The following is a 17,696-nucleotide window of genomic DNA, read 5'->3' as shown; positions in this document are numbered from 1 at the left end:
ATCACCCTTATTATTTTATTTTAAAAGAAATCTTGAAATATTAATCGCTTACTTATTGGGCCTATTTTAGACTCAAGCTATTTGATCTTTACAGAAGAGGTTTTAGAAGTGTCATTATCATCACAGGCATGATGACAATGATGGGTAACTATTGATGAATGAGCGTAATAGTAATACTATTCGCTACTCACACAGATAGTATGGTATTCGAGCTACTTGGTACATTGCGAGTTTTAGTGTACTCACCTCACAATGTTCGAGAGAGATATTATGCATTTTTGTTGACATATTCTCCAGGCTCTCCTCATTCAGTTTCATCACTTTCTCATCCATTTCAGCCTTTTCCTCAGGCCCCCAAACCTCTTTGTTATGTCCAGCAGAAAATAATTCACATTTTCCATTGACTTGCATTGTACTCGCTATTCAGTGCGAATATGCGAGTATTACAAAGTACTCATTACGAGTATAGCAATTACGAATATTACGGTACTCGCTCATCTCTACACAGAGATGATAACATAGGATCCGCCAATCACAATAGGCGACATCACTGCTAATTCTGCTGACTCTTCCTTCACAATGACTTTTGCATCCGCTCATGAAATGCTTCAATGTAAACATTTAGTCAGCCTCTTTCTGCAGGAAATATGAGTCTAGAATAGCCCCAGTTGCATTTGAAAGTTACAATTTTTTTATACAGATTTTTATATGAAAATAAAAATTAACACTTTACCGATTTATTTAAGTAAAGGGGTTATCCAGGACTATAATTATGTGGGCCAAAGAACTAGTGCAGCCCAGAAGAAGATGAGATCCCTTTTTATGTGGAGCAGCTGAATCACTGGCAGGAGCACACAATGACAACTTGTCGTCGGATAGACCAGGCAGGTAGTTACTAAGTAAATAGCAGCTACCTGCCTACTACTTCTTTGGCCCATTTCTAAAATATAGAATCCTTACAACATACTCAAAAGACCATTTGCAATCAAAAATACAAAATCTTTATTGAACCATGATTAAGAACATAAACACACAGACACGTTAAAAAAAATACATAAAAAAGGTGTGATAAAAGAGTCTGTCACAATTGAAAAGACATAATAATCCACATGATGGACTCTCCCTGACAAAGCTGATGAGAAACGATCATTGGAGTGGTGTGGGGGCTGTCCACATAGGTAATATACCTTTAACTACTGGTTTCTTTCCATGCTGGTCATGTGTGTGTTATGAATTTGCAAAATATACTTTCTAAACTGAGTTCTCTTCTATAGTCAGTTAAATATACAACTTTTATAGCTTTACCAGTGCTTTGGTTATGTAATACAATGATATTATTCATATAAATTAATTTTTCCACACTGCTTTCTGTGTGTTTCCCCTCTTACAATTAAATAAACCTGACTCATACCCTGGGGATACTGAGAATTACAGCTCTTCTTTTTTGCCTTAAACAACACTGGGATTGAGGCCCGCAACACACATCCGTGCCTTCGGTACGTGTTTGGTACATTTTTGCACGTACCGGAGACACAGAGACACGGAGACCCATGTTATTCTATGGGTGATGGCACACACGTGTAAAATCACACGGAACGTGTGTCTGTGTCGTAAGTACATGTGTGCGGTTTTCTACAAGGACGACATGTCCATTTTTGGCCGGCAGCACGCAGGCACGGACCAGCTATAGTCTATGGGTCCATGCCTGCATGGACCGCACATGGAGTATGTCCGTGTTCAGCACGTTTCATCCGTGTGCATTTTTAAACGAGCGATCTATTTTTTTTTTCTTTTTTATTAAAGTCAGTGTACTTACCTTTTTTTCTGCTGTTCCCAGTCATACTTACATTGGCGCTCGGTCTTTTTCTTCCCCCGGCTCATACTTACCAATCCCCGATCACCAGCGCGGCAAGGAACAGCTGTGCCGAAAATACGCGGCTTCAATTCATTTGAAAATGCCGGCCGCTCATTAATCAATCTACTATTCCCTGCTTCCCCCGCCCACAGGCACCTATGATTGGTTGCAGTGAGACACGCCCACACGCTGAGTGACAGCTGTCTCACTGCACCCAATCACAGCAGCCGGTGGGTGGGTCTATACAGTGCAGTGAAATAAATAAATAATTAATTAAAAAAAACGGCGTGCAGTCCCCCCAATTTTTATTCCAACGAAGATAAAGCCATACGGCTGAAGGCTGGTATTCCCAGGATGGGGAGCCCCACGTTATGGGGAGCCCCCAAGCCTAACAATATCAGCCAACACCTGCTCAGAATTGCCGCATACTATAGATGCGACAGTTCTGGGACTCTACCCGGCTCTTCCCGAATTGCCCTGGTGCGTTAGCAATCGGGGTAATAAGGAGTTAATGGCAACCCATAGCTGCCAATAAGTCCAAGATTAATCATTGCAGGTGTCTATGAGACACCCCCAATGATTAACCGGCAAGTTAAAGTTAATAAACACACACAGTGAAAAAATCCTTTATTTGAAATAATAAACAATAACAAATACCCTCGTTCACCAATTTATTAAGCCCCAAATACCCATCCATGTCTGGTGTAATCCACGGAGGTCCCGCGTTGCTTCCAGCTCAGCTACATGAAAGTGACAAGAGCTGCAGAAGAACACCGCCGCCCCTGTCACCTCCACACAGCAACTGATGTAAGTATCACGATCAGCTGAGCTGTCACTCAGGTTATTCGCGGCCACCACTGGATCCTCCACCTGTGACAGCAAGTCGCCCGATTGACATTGATGAAGTCACAGGTGAGTTCTGGTCTCAGGGGGAGGATCCAGCTAGCCGCGGGTAACCTGAGTGACAGCAGCACTAATCGCGCTACTCAATTCAGTCACTCAGGGGATTAGCGGTCACCGGTGAGTCCTTCACGGGTGACCGCTAATCAGTACGCGACACAGACAGAGCTGCGGTATGACAATGAAGTCGGGTGAAGTTCACCCGAGTTCATTCTCATCGCGCAACTCTGTCTGCTGTCAGCCGACATGTATCAACGACATTTTACATCACACACACGGACATTCCACACGGTCATTCTACGTACACATACACGGACATTTTACATGCACACATGGACATTTTACATGCACTTACGGACAGCATACACCATTACACAGATGACAAACGTACCGGAGAAACACCCATAAAAAACAGAACACGGACCTGAAAAATGGACCATGTCACATGTACGTTTTTTATGCGGAAGTGTGTTTTAGGCCTAACATGTAGAACTCCATGTAAAAATGTACATCATGTATCAGGATTGACCATCATGTGGATTATTATGTCTTTTTAATTGTGACAGACTCTTTTATCACACCTTTTTTATGTATTTTTTTTAACATGTCTGTGTGTTTATGTTCTTAATCACGTTTCAACAAAGATTTTGTATTTTTGATTGCAAATGGTCTTTTGAGTATGTTGTAAGGATTCTGTTGAGGTTTACTCAAAGACCACATTATATGTCTTTTTGACATTAGATCTTCTCCTTGTTGATTAATTAACATTTCTAAAATATACTTTAGTCCTGGATAACCCTTTAACCTAAAAACATGACTTATTCCCTGATTTAAACAACAAAATCTAAATCAAATATATTACCTTAACAATTCTCCTATGCCATAATGCAAAAATTTGCTCATGTATTATGAAGGTTAAGTGTGACTGTATTTGTTGCTCTTCTTTTTCAGCGTGTGACTTGATGACCCAGGGGATTTTAGCCTTAGTGACGTCTACTGGTTGTGCCTCAGCAAATGCACTTCAATCATTAACAGATGCCATGCACATTCCTCATATCTATGTACAACGCAACACTGCTGGATCACCAAGAACTGTGTGTCAACTTAACCCCAGTCTGGATGGAGAGGAATATACATTGGCTGCTAGACCATCTGTTCGCCTCAACGATGTCATGCTGAAACTAGTTACTGAACTCCGATGGCAGAAGTTCATTGTGTTTTATGACAGTGATTACGGTAAGTAATCAATTTACTTATTTATTTATTTACTTTCTAAAAGGGCTTGAGAATACCTTGAGTGAATTAATTGAGTAAGCTAAAGATATTGTAAACTGTTCCTATTGGCACTAGTTTTTTACTGTCGGATTTTAATAAGTGCAACATAACATATTTGGATTACGTTTGGAAAAGTTTGAAATGAAATGTAATACGGAGGATACTATTGTGTTTAAATAGTGGTTAAGGATTAATTACTTTGACATCTGTTTACAGTTTGCCCTTAAAAGTGCTTTAACGTGAGGACAACTCCTCTCCATATACCCTAACAGCACATATGAACTAGTGATGAGCAATAGGGATGATCGAATACTTCAAATATTCGGCTTTGCGAATATTTTCCGAATAGGTCACCGCTATTCGAATATTCACGAATATTTGATGCGCAAATGTGTTACGGGGGGGTGACCGGTAGATTAGGGCCAGGGGGTATATATCCCAATCGCCAGTCGGGGCCCACCGTGCTCCAGATAGTAATGGAGCTGCTGGTACCCTGTGGGTTAGGCAAAGACTAAAGAGCTGATGACTCAGAAATAACCCAGGAAACCTGGGAACCAGTCACATGTGTAAGAACACGTCAGACCGGACGACAACCCAATTAGCGTTTCGGTGGAGCGGGCGCTACTCTGACCACGTGTGAAGGGAACACGTCAGGCCGGGTGGTGATCAGGTAGCATTGACCGAGAAGACCGCTGCGGTAGCGCCCTGTCGGCCACGTGTGTAAGACACAACAGGCCGAGTGGTCCTCCGATTATCATTCCTGTTCACCACTCAACTGGCCACGTGTGTGAAGGACATGTCAGACCAGGTAGTCAAACCAGTAGCATTTGACTGGGAAGCCGTGGAGGGAAATAGAATTCACACACCCAATCCAGGAACACCCTGTTAACTTCACAGGGGTCCTGGAATATGCTGTCCGTGCACGTAGAGGGCCCAACCGGACCGGTAGCACAGCAGGTATGCTGTCCGTGTGCGTAGAGGGCACTCTTAGACAGGTGACGCAGCAGGTATGCTGTCCGTGTGCGTAGGAGGCACAAACGGACAAGTAACGCAGCAACCGCAGTCCAGTTAATGCCACTGGACTGCTAATGCACTACTGGAATGGCAGCAAGGAAGCTCGGCGCCTGACCCTGATGTGCTGAGCCACGAATCTTGGCATGACAGGCACCGTTCGTCTAGCCCTACCTCCGCTTCCAACAAGGCTTATGCCACCATGAACTATAAATGAAGACTGCGCGCCTCCATGTTGTCTCCAGCCCCTTTTATAACCTGGGTCCGCCCCAAACCCAGGGTGGAACCACCAAGGTCCAATAGCAGAGTGCCATGTCATCAGTGACGTCACCAGCGGCCTATCCGGAACCACCATGTGATTGATGACCTCATGGCAGCCACGCTCCAAACACCTCACCAGTCATCGTCTGACGACCAATCATAGGGGCGGGCATCTGCGAGCCAGTCCAGAGTGGCCACATCATCAGGACACCTGACACCCTCTGCCCTATCAGGACTTGCCACCTCACGGACATGCTCAGTGAGGTCCTTACTGGACCTAGCCTCTGATGCACTAAGTACCTGAGCATGCTCAGTAGCCTGAACAACAGTCTCAGAAATCAGACTATCTGCCTGAGCATGCTCAGTAGGTACAACACAGGACTTACACATGGCCCGATGTCCAAGTACCTGTGCAAAGAGGCTTTTCGCACTAAGTGTAGGAGCATGCTCAGTAGCCTGAACCAAGGACTTAGCCTCAAAAATGGCACTATCAGGCTGAGCATGCTCACGAGGCGAAACACTGGACTTAGACTCTGGCTGGGGTAAATCGAGGCGCACATGCGCACTAGCCGCCTCTCCACACTTAGACGTGGAGGAAGAAGCAGCCAGCTGGATGACCTGAGGCATGGCCAAACATGGCAGCCGGCGCCTGGGCGCAACAGGAACCGCAACAGGCTGCTTGCGGCTATGGCGGCGCCGATTCGTAACACAATGTAAGTCTATGGGTGACCCAAATAATAACTATTCGGAACTATTCCGGCTTCCCATTGACTTACATTGTGCATCGAATATTCGCATAGCGGCGACCTGTTCGTCGAATATTTGCGAAGCTAAATAATTGAGGTATTCGATTATCCCTAATGAGCAACCACTACCATGCTTGGGTGCTTGGTACTCGTAACGAGCAGTTGATGCTCGGATGGGCTCAACTCCTTTACCGAGTATAATGGACATCTATGGAAAACTCAAGTATATTTGCTGAAGATTTACCAGAAAAATGCTTGAATCTCCCATTGACTTCCATTATACTCGGGTACTTGGTTCACACCCATCCGAGCACACAACTGCTCGCTACAAGTATCGAGCAGCCGAGCATGGTTGTGCTTGCTTATCACAAATTTGAACATTACAGAGGAGAGTCCACGATCAGGATCCTTCTCATTCAGTTTTAGGATATATTCACTTAAAGCACATTTACAAGACGGATTTTCCGCAGTATATTACAGTATTGGGAAAGTGAATGTAATTTTAACACATTTTCTATAAAAGAAGTCTGCACAGAATCTGCATATATAACTCTTTCCAATGGACAAGGTAAAAGCTATGTTAAATTTACAGCAATTCTGAAACAAATCCATGTCTCGCTTATGCCGCAGATTCAATACAGACTTTTTATCTATGATAAACATCTTGTATGGATATAGTAGAAAGCCAACTGCAGATGAACATACGAACTCAACCCCAAAGGAATGTTCTGCCTTATGGATGGGATAAAGAGCTATTTGTCATTAAAAGTAGCACTGTCTCATCTCCAAAGACCAAAGAAAAAACCCCTAAAAAATACTTTATTTAAATTGTTTAAAAACAGATAAATTCCCTAAAACAAAAAATTGATACATATAGACATGGATAAGTGCTGGAATATACGGAATGGGGTATATTATAGCACATACATTTCTGTATGTATCAATTTGTGTGTTTTGAAATTTTTCTGGTTTTAAACAATTTACATAAAAATTTTTTTAGGGTTTTTTCCTTTGTGTTTTCAGTTTTGATTACCCCTAGTTGCATCATAGTTGGTTGTCTGCCTCATCTCCAAAAAATAGGAGACTATTGCATGCTGGTATTGTTTCCTCATGCACCATCGGTACATGTATGAGGTCACACAATAAGGTTTTTGTCAGGTTTCCTGGTGAAATTTTAAAGTTAAAATCAGGTATGGATCATGAAGCAAAATAAATGATAAAGGACAGGTACTGCTGCACTTTTTGGAATCTACTCCTGGATGTATCTACAGTACCTGTCTCAAAAACCTGAACAAAAACTGACTCTTTATATCACTGTTGCTACATTTCTTTTATGTATTTCTCTTCATTAATATGTGATTAACTTTAAATGGGCAGTAAAAAGCTCTCATTAAAGCCAGTGTCACATATTTGTGAACCAAGGACCTTTCTCGCATAAACCGGGAAGTCAATATGAGAATGTATGTGTGACTCTGCCCTAATCAGTAAAACAATTGTAGAAAATGTATAAGTTAGTGGTAATGAGTTATGAATGTTTAAATTAATTACACCATTCTATTTTATATTGTTTTTGTTTTCTTACCAAAACCTGAAAATGGAAAATGTGATGCCCAGTAATTGTTTAACTTGACTAATTATTACTATTATTAATTATCATTATATCCTGTACATCTTTCCATAAAAAAATAGCTTAAAGGGAATTAGTCAGCAGGTTTTTGTTACCTCATCTGAGAGCAGCATGATGTAGACACAGAGATTCTGAACCCAACAATGTGTAACTTAGATTACTAAGTCCAGCGGTTCAGACACAATCATACCTTTTAGCTTTAGCAATGCAACAGGACTCAGAGTGTTGCACCTGCTCACACCAGGCTCTATATATACAAAGTCTGTAGACAGTGAGCTACTAATCACAGAAGGGGATGAAGTCGGACAAATGTTCACATGCCAGCTAGTCATAGCCCTTACACCATGGTGTCTTCAGATTACATAGCAAAAACCTGCTGACAGATTCTATTTAGTCTTAACTAAAATAATTTAAATTTAATATTGTAAAAAATAAAAGATGTTTTTAAAAGGATTTCAGAGTTTTTGTTTTTCTGCTACAAAGGCCAAGCCTGTGCATACATAAAGATATAAGTGATGAAATGATCGCTTACTGAAATTATGTCTGCCTGCAGCTTTCACTAGGAGGAGCATAGCGGTCTGCTGCATTGCATTTTAATGCATTATTTGGAACTTCTGATCTGATTAATGCAGCCCATTTTCGTGAATCAAAGTCTGGCTATGCTATTTCAGTCATGTATGTTTTTCTCTTAATCTCTATGGCCTTTTAAAGATAACATACTTTTTATATATTTAGGGAAAAAGTTCAAGGCTTGTCCCCATTGGCTTCTCTCCACCTTGATCCGTTTGAGTGACAGGTCTCTCCCTTTACACACAATCTGACATTCTAGGAGAATGGAGTAAAGAGAAGACACCCCATAGCCTGCATTAATTTAAAAACATTTTAAAGAAAAATTTACCCAGTTGCAATAGCACACCCAGGGACTGACTAATACTGTCCATGATTGTGGTCACGTACATCAGACAATGGGTTACTTTTATGTATATATATTATGTAACTTTTTGTCCATGCAGAAAAAACTGGATTTGAACTGGTAAAAAAATAAAAGATAATAGGATTTCAGATCTTTAGATATAAAAGGGGAAAATGTGTGCTTAGGAGTGGACGTGAAAGTTAAGGAAACAAATGCAATTCAGCATAATCTTCTGAGTCACAGATGGTTTTCAGGGCTAGAATTCAACAATTGATGAATGGTATATAATTTAGACATTTGATAAAAATGAGATATAGAGTAATACTTCTTTGTGAAAATGATTCATCTGTTGGCAAGAGAGAAACCATCTAGAGCTACTATTTTTTCTTTCTGTTTTCACTTTAAAGCTAGAGATTAATTGACTGTCCTCGGTCACTAAACCAGCTTCATTGCCTGAGTTGGCACAATAACAGAGATGTCCTGAATCCTAGCCTTAAACCCTGCAGACCCCTGGATGATGGATAGCCTCATTACCAGAACATGTTTAGGTTCCCACTAGAGAATCTTGTGAAACATTGTCCTTATGACTGTAGCAACTTTCCTTGCCTCACTGTGGGTAGATCTCACCAGATAAACTACATGAGCACCATTAATCTCTAGTTTGTCATCCTGAGACCGCTCTCTCTCATCTGCATTCAGAATGATGTATACTTTTTAATTAATTAGTGTCTTGGCTAACTGTGATATTTATATTATTAGATGTAGTCAATTAAATATTTGGTTTATTTGATTTATTACTTTCAAGGGGAAAGCCAGCAGACCCAAGTTATTCTGGATTTAGATTTGATATTATAGTTAATCTGCTCTTCCTACTCAATAATTACACAAAGAACGATATGATAAAAAAATGACATCTAAACTAAATGTAGGACAAATGTAATATTCGTTAACCCCTTCAAGACATTGGATGTACCCGTTCTTCCAAGGTCGTGTCTGTCCCTTTGATGTGGGCTCACAATCTATCTCTCAGAGTGGGATTTAACGAGCACTAACAGAAAGCGCGCCATTCCCTGCCACAATCAATAACCTTGTGACGTGATAACGGGGTGCCGATTGGTTGTCATGACAGCTGGGGGTCAGATGATGACCCCTATCACTGTCATGACATAGTTTTTGTGTACAGCAGAATCGGTCAGAGTATATTATTATTATTATTATTATTATTATTATTATTATTTATTATTATAGCACCAATTATTCCATGGCACTTTACAAGTGAATAGGGTATACATAAGAAGCAAGTTTAACAATCATGAACATTACAAAAACAGACTAGTACAGGAGGAGAGAGGACCCTGTCCACGAGGGCTCACAGTTTACAGGGAATGAGTGAGGGTACAATAGGTGAGCACAGAGCTGGTTGCGCAGTCATGTAATAGGGTTATTGTTGGCTGTAGGCTTGTCGGAAGAGGTGGGTCTTCAGGTTCATTTTGAAGCTTTCTACATAAGCTTCAAGTCCCCTAAGTTCTTGTGTACAGCAGAATCGGTCAGAGTATATAAGCTTCAAGTCCACTAAGGGGACTAGTAAAAACAATAAAAAATGTAAAAGAAAAGTTTTTAAAAATATAAAAAAAACTAAAAAGCACAAACATTCAAATCACACACACTTTTGCCCCATTGAAAATAAAACAATTAAAAAAAATTAAAATACTCATATTTGGTATCACCACATTCAGAAATGCTGGATATATCAAAATATAAAATAAATTCATCTGATTGGTAAAGGGCATACCGTGAAAAAAAATGACAGCATTACGTTTTTTGCAACTTAAAATAAAATAAGAGATAATCAAAATATCACATCTACTCAAAAATGGTATAATTAAAAACTTCAGCTCAGGATGCAGAAAAAAAACCTGCACACAGCCCCAGATCCCAAAAAATGAGAATGATGCGGGTATCGGAGTATGGAGAAAAAAAGCGCAATTCTTTATTTGACAAATTTCAGAATTTTTCTTCACCACTTAAATTAAAAAGAAATAAACCTATACCCTATACGTGTTTGGTATCTACAAACTCACTGACCTGGGAAATTATACTTCTAGGTCCATTTTACTATATAGTGAGCATGGTAAATAAAAAAAATAAAAAAAACAATAGTGGAATTGCACTTTTTTTTTTCAATTTCACCACACTTGGAATTTATTTCCCATTTTTCACTACAATGTGTGTCAGAATGAATGGTGTCATTTAAAAATACAACTGGTCCGGACAATAAAAGCAAACCATCATATGGCTATATTGATGGAAAAATATAAAAGTTAGGGCACTTGGAAGAAAGGGAGGACAAAATAAAAAGGGGAAAATCGCCAGGTTGTCAAAGCGTTAAAGTAAATTGCCAAAAGATCTATTTTTTTTTTTATAATATTGTAACATCGGTTAGACTGCAGGCCACAGAGTTCCACCAAAAAAAATAATTAGCCCATGTGTATAGTAGACTATTAATACATTAATGTTTATTCTTGTCATTACATTACATTCATTAAGCTAAATAGTGATGTAGTCAATCTAAAAAGAAACCATTGAACATGTGGTTGACTTTAGTAAATTGCTATAATGACAGCTAAAGTCTTCGTTGAAATAGTCATAATCTTATGAAAATGATGGACAGAGACTATTTTTTCCTACCGAGATGCTGGCCAAGTCTAAATCTGTCTCCTTTAATCAACTTCATATTAAAATGATCTGATAATGTTAATTTCAGTTTCACTCTGGAAAACATGACAAATTATACATTTTTTTGATTTCTAATCTGTTTCATTATATATTAGTTATATATAGTTTCATCAATGTGATAAAGTAGAAGAATCAAAACTCAAATTCTTTTTTGTCAAATCACATCAGATGTTTTCTTTCTCTCCATTTTTAAACTGGCTGTGACACGAAATGCTATTACATGGAGCGAAAAAATTGCTAACTGAAAATGGCACAAGACTGACTCAAGAGGCGGTGTATACAGGTTATGTCAAAATTTGAGATATAAAAGTCAGTCATTTCTTAGGTATTATCGAGCGAAAATGTGATGATAGCAAAGGTGACTTAAATATGTAATCAAACTTCCAAGCTTTCTCACCAAGAAAGCTATTATTTTAATGATAACTGCCCGAAAGAACTGCGGTCAAGTTGTTAAAATCTACATTTTAAGCATTTTCTGGAAAATTCTATGCATAGTGACCTGATATAAAGTAGTATCAGGATTTTTGATTAATTATGGATCAGCACAATGTATCTTGTTAGGTCAAGGAGATTTGAGTGCACATAAAAAGCTTTTTTAGAGCATATTTTTCTTTGGCACCACAACCGGTGAGGTGTAGTCCTCATTCATAAGTGAAAAAATTATAATGGTGTCAGTCATTGTTTTACATCAGTGTGTTATCCGTGTCTCCATTTTTACTATCCGTGTGGCATCTATCTGTCTGTCTTTACCCTCCGTGTGTTATCCGTGTGTCCATTTTTACCCTTGTGAGTCTATTTTTACCCTTTGTGTTTTATCCGTGTGTCCGTTTTTACCCTTCATGTGTAAAGATAAAAAACGGACACACGGAGGGTAAAAATGAACACATGGAGGGTAAAAACAGATGACACACAAAAGGTAACAAAATGGACAAACAAATGACACATGGAAAGAAAAATCATGTGTCTGTTTTTATTCTCCATATGTCATTCGTTTGTTCATTTTTTACCTTTTGTGTGTCATCCGTGTGTCTGTTTTAACCCTCATGTGTCCATTTTTACCCTCCATGTGTCCATTTTTACCCTCCGTGTGTCTGTTTTTTACCTTTCGAGTGTCATCCATGTGTCCGTTTTTATTCACTGTGTATCCGTTTTTACCTTTCGTGTGTCATCTGTGTGTCCTCTTTTACCAAATGAATTTGCAAGCCAAAATCAAGAGAGAATCAATCAGAGGAAAAGTATAATAGAAACACGGGCACCACTTCTGCATCTTTTTACCCATTCCTGGTTTTGGCTTACAAATACTGATGTAAAATACTAACCAAATACTGAACATGTGAACGTGGCTTTACTTTGGGAGTTTTTGGAGGTTTTGAAGAGTTTTTCAAGTACTTTTAAAAAAGTTTTTTTTTAGTATTTTTTTCAGATTTTCCTTGTTTTGCAGCCTTTTCATTACACAGGGCCTAGTTTTCAAGATTTTCAATCAGGAGACACTTCAAAGAAGTGATATGCCCTTCCTATTCACCCATTAGGTAATTTTCCAAACCTGGAAAAGAAGAAAAAGTATTTATAATACTGGATGACCAGCAAGTTGTCTTTCAAGCCTTTTATGAGCAATTTTTCAGCCATTTTTATGTGTACTTGCTTTAAGGGAGATTAAAATTTTTCTTTGCTTACATATCCTTTGCGCCAGTTCCTTCATCTACCAAATCTACAAAAGTCAAATTACAGACAGAAGATTAGAATTTGTTTTGCTAAATATGTATTTTGAAAATATTTTCTAAATAGAATAAATGTCTTTACATTTGTGATATGAATATAGTTAAATAATAGTTAAATAGTAAAATAGTCCATCAGATTAATCAGTGTCAAAAGGAAACAAAACAATAATGTTATACTATTTCCCACTCACCCTGTTAATGATCTGATTATATCAGATTGGAAATTTTTAACCCCTTCAGCCCCCGGGCACTTTCCGTTTTTGCGTTTTTGTTTTTTGCTCCCCTTCTTCCGAGAGGCGTAACTTTTATATTTTTCCATCAATCTCGTCATATGAGGGCTTGTTTTTTGTGGGACGAGTTGTACTTTTAAATGAAACCAAAAGTTTTACCATATAGTGTACTGGAAAACGTCGAAAAAATTCCAAGTGCGAACGTCCACTTCCTGGAGTGGGAGGGACGTTCGGCGTCACATCGACGTCACGCAGCAGCCAGCCAATAGAAGCGGAGGGGCGGAGCTGAGCGGGACGTAAACATCCCGCCCACCTCCTTCCTTTCGCATTGTGGGCCGGGAGCTGCATGACGTAGGTAAGATCTGCTCATCGTTCCCGGGGTGTCACACACTGCAATATGTGCTACCCCGGGTACGATGAACAACCTGACGTGCAATTCTAGAGAAAGGTACGATGTGTATGCGATGAACGTTATAACGTTCAATCACAATCGCACGTACCTGTCACACACTACAATGTAACTTACAATGCTGGATGTACGTCACTTACGACGTTACTCCGCCGACACATTGTAAGATACATTGCAGCATGTAAAGCAGGCTTAAGAATAGTTTAGATTGTAAGAAAAAAATAACAAAATAAAAAAACAGTTCTAAGATGATTTTTAGAGTTTTCATTAACATTTTTGTTAATTTTGTCTGGTTTCATATTCAGAAAGATAAAGAACTGTTTTGTTTTATTTTTCCGCATACTCAAGAGAAAAAACAATACTTGAAATTTGTATGAAAAATTGCATTTGGGGCAGAATATCTCATTTGCAGAGCACCTTCCTGAAGCTTGAGAGATGCACATGTAGCTGCTGTGTATTAACCCCCAAATGTAGAGTGTGACTTCAAAAGAAGAATATTATCATACAATTCTATTTTATAGCTATTCATGTACCCACTGTGGGTATCAACACTTGCCATGATACCGATTGTTCTAGGAATGGAAAAAGCTGTGATCAGACAATAATGACTAATTTCTTTTTCATGTCAGCTCAGTTTTTCTTGTTGACAAGGAATCCGTTGTTGTGGGACTTGTAGATGTTTTTCTCATAAATACCGTAAGATTTTTACGTTCAGATCCATTAGGCACATATTAGGTAAAATAGATATACATTGTAAATGATCAGATTGGAAAATAGTAAGCTTATATAAAAAAGATTTAATGCAGAAGTCACTACAATGAGCAGATTAGGCAAAATTCAAAGTCACCTATTTGCAAGGTTTTTTTTCCAGAAAATTCAATTTACATTCAAGTTATTTTCTGCGAATTGGAAGCCCCTTATTATGTTATGAGATCTTTTCAGACGACAGAGAATAATAAATGTGATATGTGAAAAAATTCTTGTACTCACCTCATCATTCACCATCTCGGCTTCTCGTTGTTGCCCGACCTGTGCATTCCACATATTTTGATCCCTGAAGCTGCTGCTGAAATTGTGTGTATGCACATAACTGTCATCCTGGCTCATCATGAGAGGCCCAGGGATTTCAATGGCAGTAGAGGAGCTCAGAAGAAGTGATGAGAACCGGAAGATGTGAGGAGGTGCCAGAGATATTAGCAGTGAGGTGGGAAAAAGTATATTTTCATTTTTTTTAATCCTTTGGTGACCATTTACACTTCAGAAAAATAGCAATCAGAGGCTGCCATCATGTTGAATTAATTATTGCAGAAGTGAATTAAAAAAATCCACACTTTGGTGAATGCTGATTCCTGTAAAATTCGAGAAGAATTTAAATCCAAAATTAAAAGTCACAGAAGAACAAAATACGCATGTGATGCTAGTCACTACTTACATGGAGTACAAACGGTAGAGTAGTCACTGAAGCCGGGATCTGGTAACAGGAGGACATGTATGGATTTATGATGAAAACTGAGATGTGGCCTGTAATGGTCTGAGGTCAAAATCCAGAAGGTAATGACAGGAACAGTGAGCAGACAGAGAGGAGTCAAACAACAGTTTGGCGTCAGGAAACAAAGATCAGAGCACAGGCAGGAGCACAGGCCAACAACACAACAACAGAACTAGAAAGTATGACTGGCAAGGTTCTGGGAGAGCATGCTCAATAAAGAAGCAGAGCAAGTACCTAGAAGAAAGAACATCTGAGCAATCAGCACCTCCCAGAACCAGCATGGAAGCCTGCGCTGTCAACCTGCCAGCCCATAGCCCAGGAAAACACAGCAGAGTATCTCCTAGTGTGCCCAATACTCTGCACAAAGGAAATGTGACAACGCATATAAGATTGACCACAGCATAACACTGTTTGTTAAATGTCATTACCAATATTAGATCATATAAAAAATGTTTAATTAACACATAAGAGAAAAACCTGCATGGAATAAAATGTCACAGCTGTAAAGACTATAAGAGTGAAGGCACTTTCTGGATAGCAGCCTAAATAATATATAAATCAATGTAGTTCTATGGGGAGTTAAACACAGGCAGAATACTGTACTACAGTAAATAGCATTAAGCATAATAGGTGGGGATAAGCTCCAGTTAATAGATAAAACCCTATGCAGTTAAAGCAATATGGGATAAGGTCAGTGAAAGTAAATTGCATAAAACCGTATTTTTAGCCCACTTCTCTTCGTCATTTAATTTCCACATGCTGTGGATGTTTTGTTGATGGAAGGGGCGAAAACCTGTGTCAGTCTCAGGCGCAGTTTCTGCATAATAAGGGTAAATCAAACATACTGTATATCTTCTGTTATTTCTTGACATACCTCTATAAATGCAAGGTTCAAAATTTACCCCATAAAGTTAAAACAGGATTTCCTGATATGGGTCTAGTCCATTGTCCAATGCATTTTGGACCAAACAGACCCAAAATCTAAATTCCATGACTGAAGTTTATCTATTCAAACCTGTCCCTATACCCAAATTAGGAGCTCTGTTGTCTAAAATTCTGTTCTAATTGGGAGATATCATTTTATTAACATGTTGGATGAAAGTGCTAGAATTTAAAGCCTCACTCCAGTGGGAGTTTTGTTCAGCGCTGGAGTGGCACTTTAAATTCCCAGGCTCCAGTTAAATACTCACCCTCCAGCATTTTCTTATTTTTTTGGTGTTAGGGTATGACCGCACTTTGCGTTTTTACCTGCGTTTCAGCAGCGTTTTGAGCTGCAGCGTTTTCATGCCAAAAGGCATGCGTTTTGCTTTTCCATATTAGTCTATGGAAAAGGTTGATTTCTAGACCGCACTTTTAAAACGCTGCGTTTAATTTGCATATTTTGTAGCAAAAACCATGCGTTCAAAGAAGCAGCATGTCAATTGTTTTTGCCATTTTGGGTGCGTTTTACTAACATTGAAGTCAATGAGAAATGGCAAAAACCAAGAAACTTCAAAGTTCCTGCGTTTTACCTGCTTTTTAGGTGCAGAAAACATGCGTTTTGGACTTCAAAAATGCATGCTTTTCTGACATTCAAATAATGGAATAATATGTCTCTTTACACACACACATAGTCCGACAATTCAATTAAAGAAAATTTTGCTTTTATTGCTATTTTTTCAATAACTATTATAAAACCGCAATTATATCATTAAATATAACTATTTTCTTTATTAATTCACAAAATATATATGTATTGCTTTTTTTTCTCTTTTTTCATTGTTTGACTATTTTAACTTTATTTAGCAGTGTCTTGATGTTCAAAACGCATCTGTCAAAACGCAGGTGAAAAAGCATGTAAAAAGCGCTGAAAATGCATCTAAAACGTGGTAATTACGCATTCATTTTTAGCGCTAAATTTCTGGAAAAGGCAACTTTGGCTAAATCAATTAAGGCAAAAACGTGCGTTCTGAACTGCAAGTAGCACAAAGTACGGTCATAGCCTAACTCCAGTCCCATGGTGCCATTTTGTGACAGTAACTTTTGTCTGGAAGTCAGAAATTATGTCACAAGCTCTCGATACAACTCTATGAGAGCCAGAAAGGGGCTCCCATAGACTTTTATTGATTTGTGGCCTCTGACGCGCTCTATGAAACATTAGAGCTGCTGGCAGGTCACAAATTATTAGAGAATGAAAGGAAAGGTAGTGATAAAAAAAAAAAAGGAATCAACTGCAGAGTGAATATAAGACAGGCATCAGTAGACTTGGGTTAAAAGCAATGCTATAAAAAAGCGCTTAAGGGTGCTTTAAGTTTATCCAAATTGCAGGAACAGTCCAGTACATCTTTTAGCACATGAGCCAATCAATCTCTTACAACTGCATCAGACTTGCCATAAAGTTGGAATTAAAATGCTTACAGGGTATGTAAAAGCAAAAGCTGATATAAATAAGATGCTAAGTAGCTAGATACTAGGTCACTTCTTTCTTCCAGAATATCACAAGAGATTTATGAAATGAGTCAGCAAGAGTAAATTAATTTGCAAATA

The 17,696-nt window shown here is 38.8% G+C and overlaps 1 protein-coding gene across 3 annotated transcripts in view; it reads left to right on the top strand.

Moving 5' to 3' along the window:
* GRID1 (glutamate ionotropic receptor delta type subunit 1) overlaps positions 1 to 17,696 on the top strand; it is a 1,874,363-nt gene that overhangs the window by 461,716 nt on the left and 1,394,951 nt on the right. For all 3 annotated transcript variants that reach the window (XM_075348983.1, XM_075348986.1, XM_075348985.1), the window contains exon 3: positions 3,707 to 3,991. In XM_075348983.1, coding sequence (XP_075205098.1) covers positions 3,707 to 3,991 — 285 coding nt within the window. The remainder of the gene's footprint in view (positions 1 to 3,706; positions 3,992 to 17,696) is intronic.

The sequence above is a fragment of the Anomaloglossus baeobatrachus genome, chromosome 5, assembly GCF_048569485.1.
Source record: "Anomaloglossus baeobatrachus isolate aAnoBae1 chromosome 5, aAnoBae1.hap1, whole genome shotgun sequence".
Taxonomy (NCBI): Eukaryota; Metazoa; Chordata; class Amphibia; order Anura; family Aromobatidae; genus Anomaloglossus; species Anomaloglossus baeobatrachus.
Note: the sequence above shows the minus strand (reverse complement) of the source record. Positions and strands in the feature narration are given on the sequence as shown.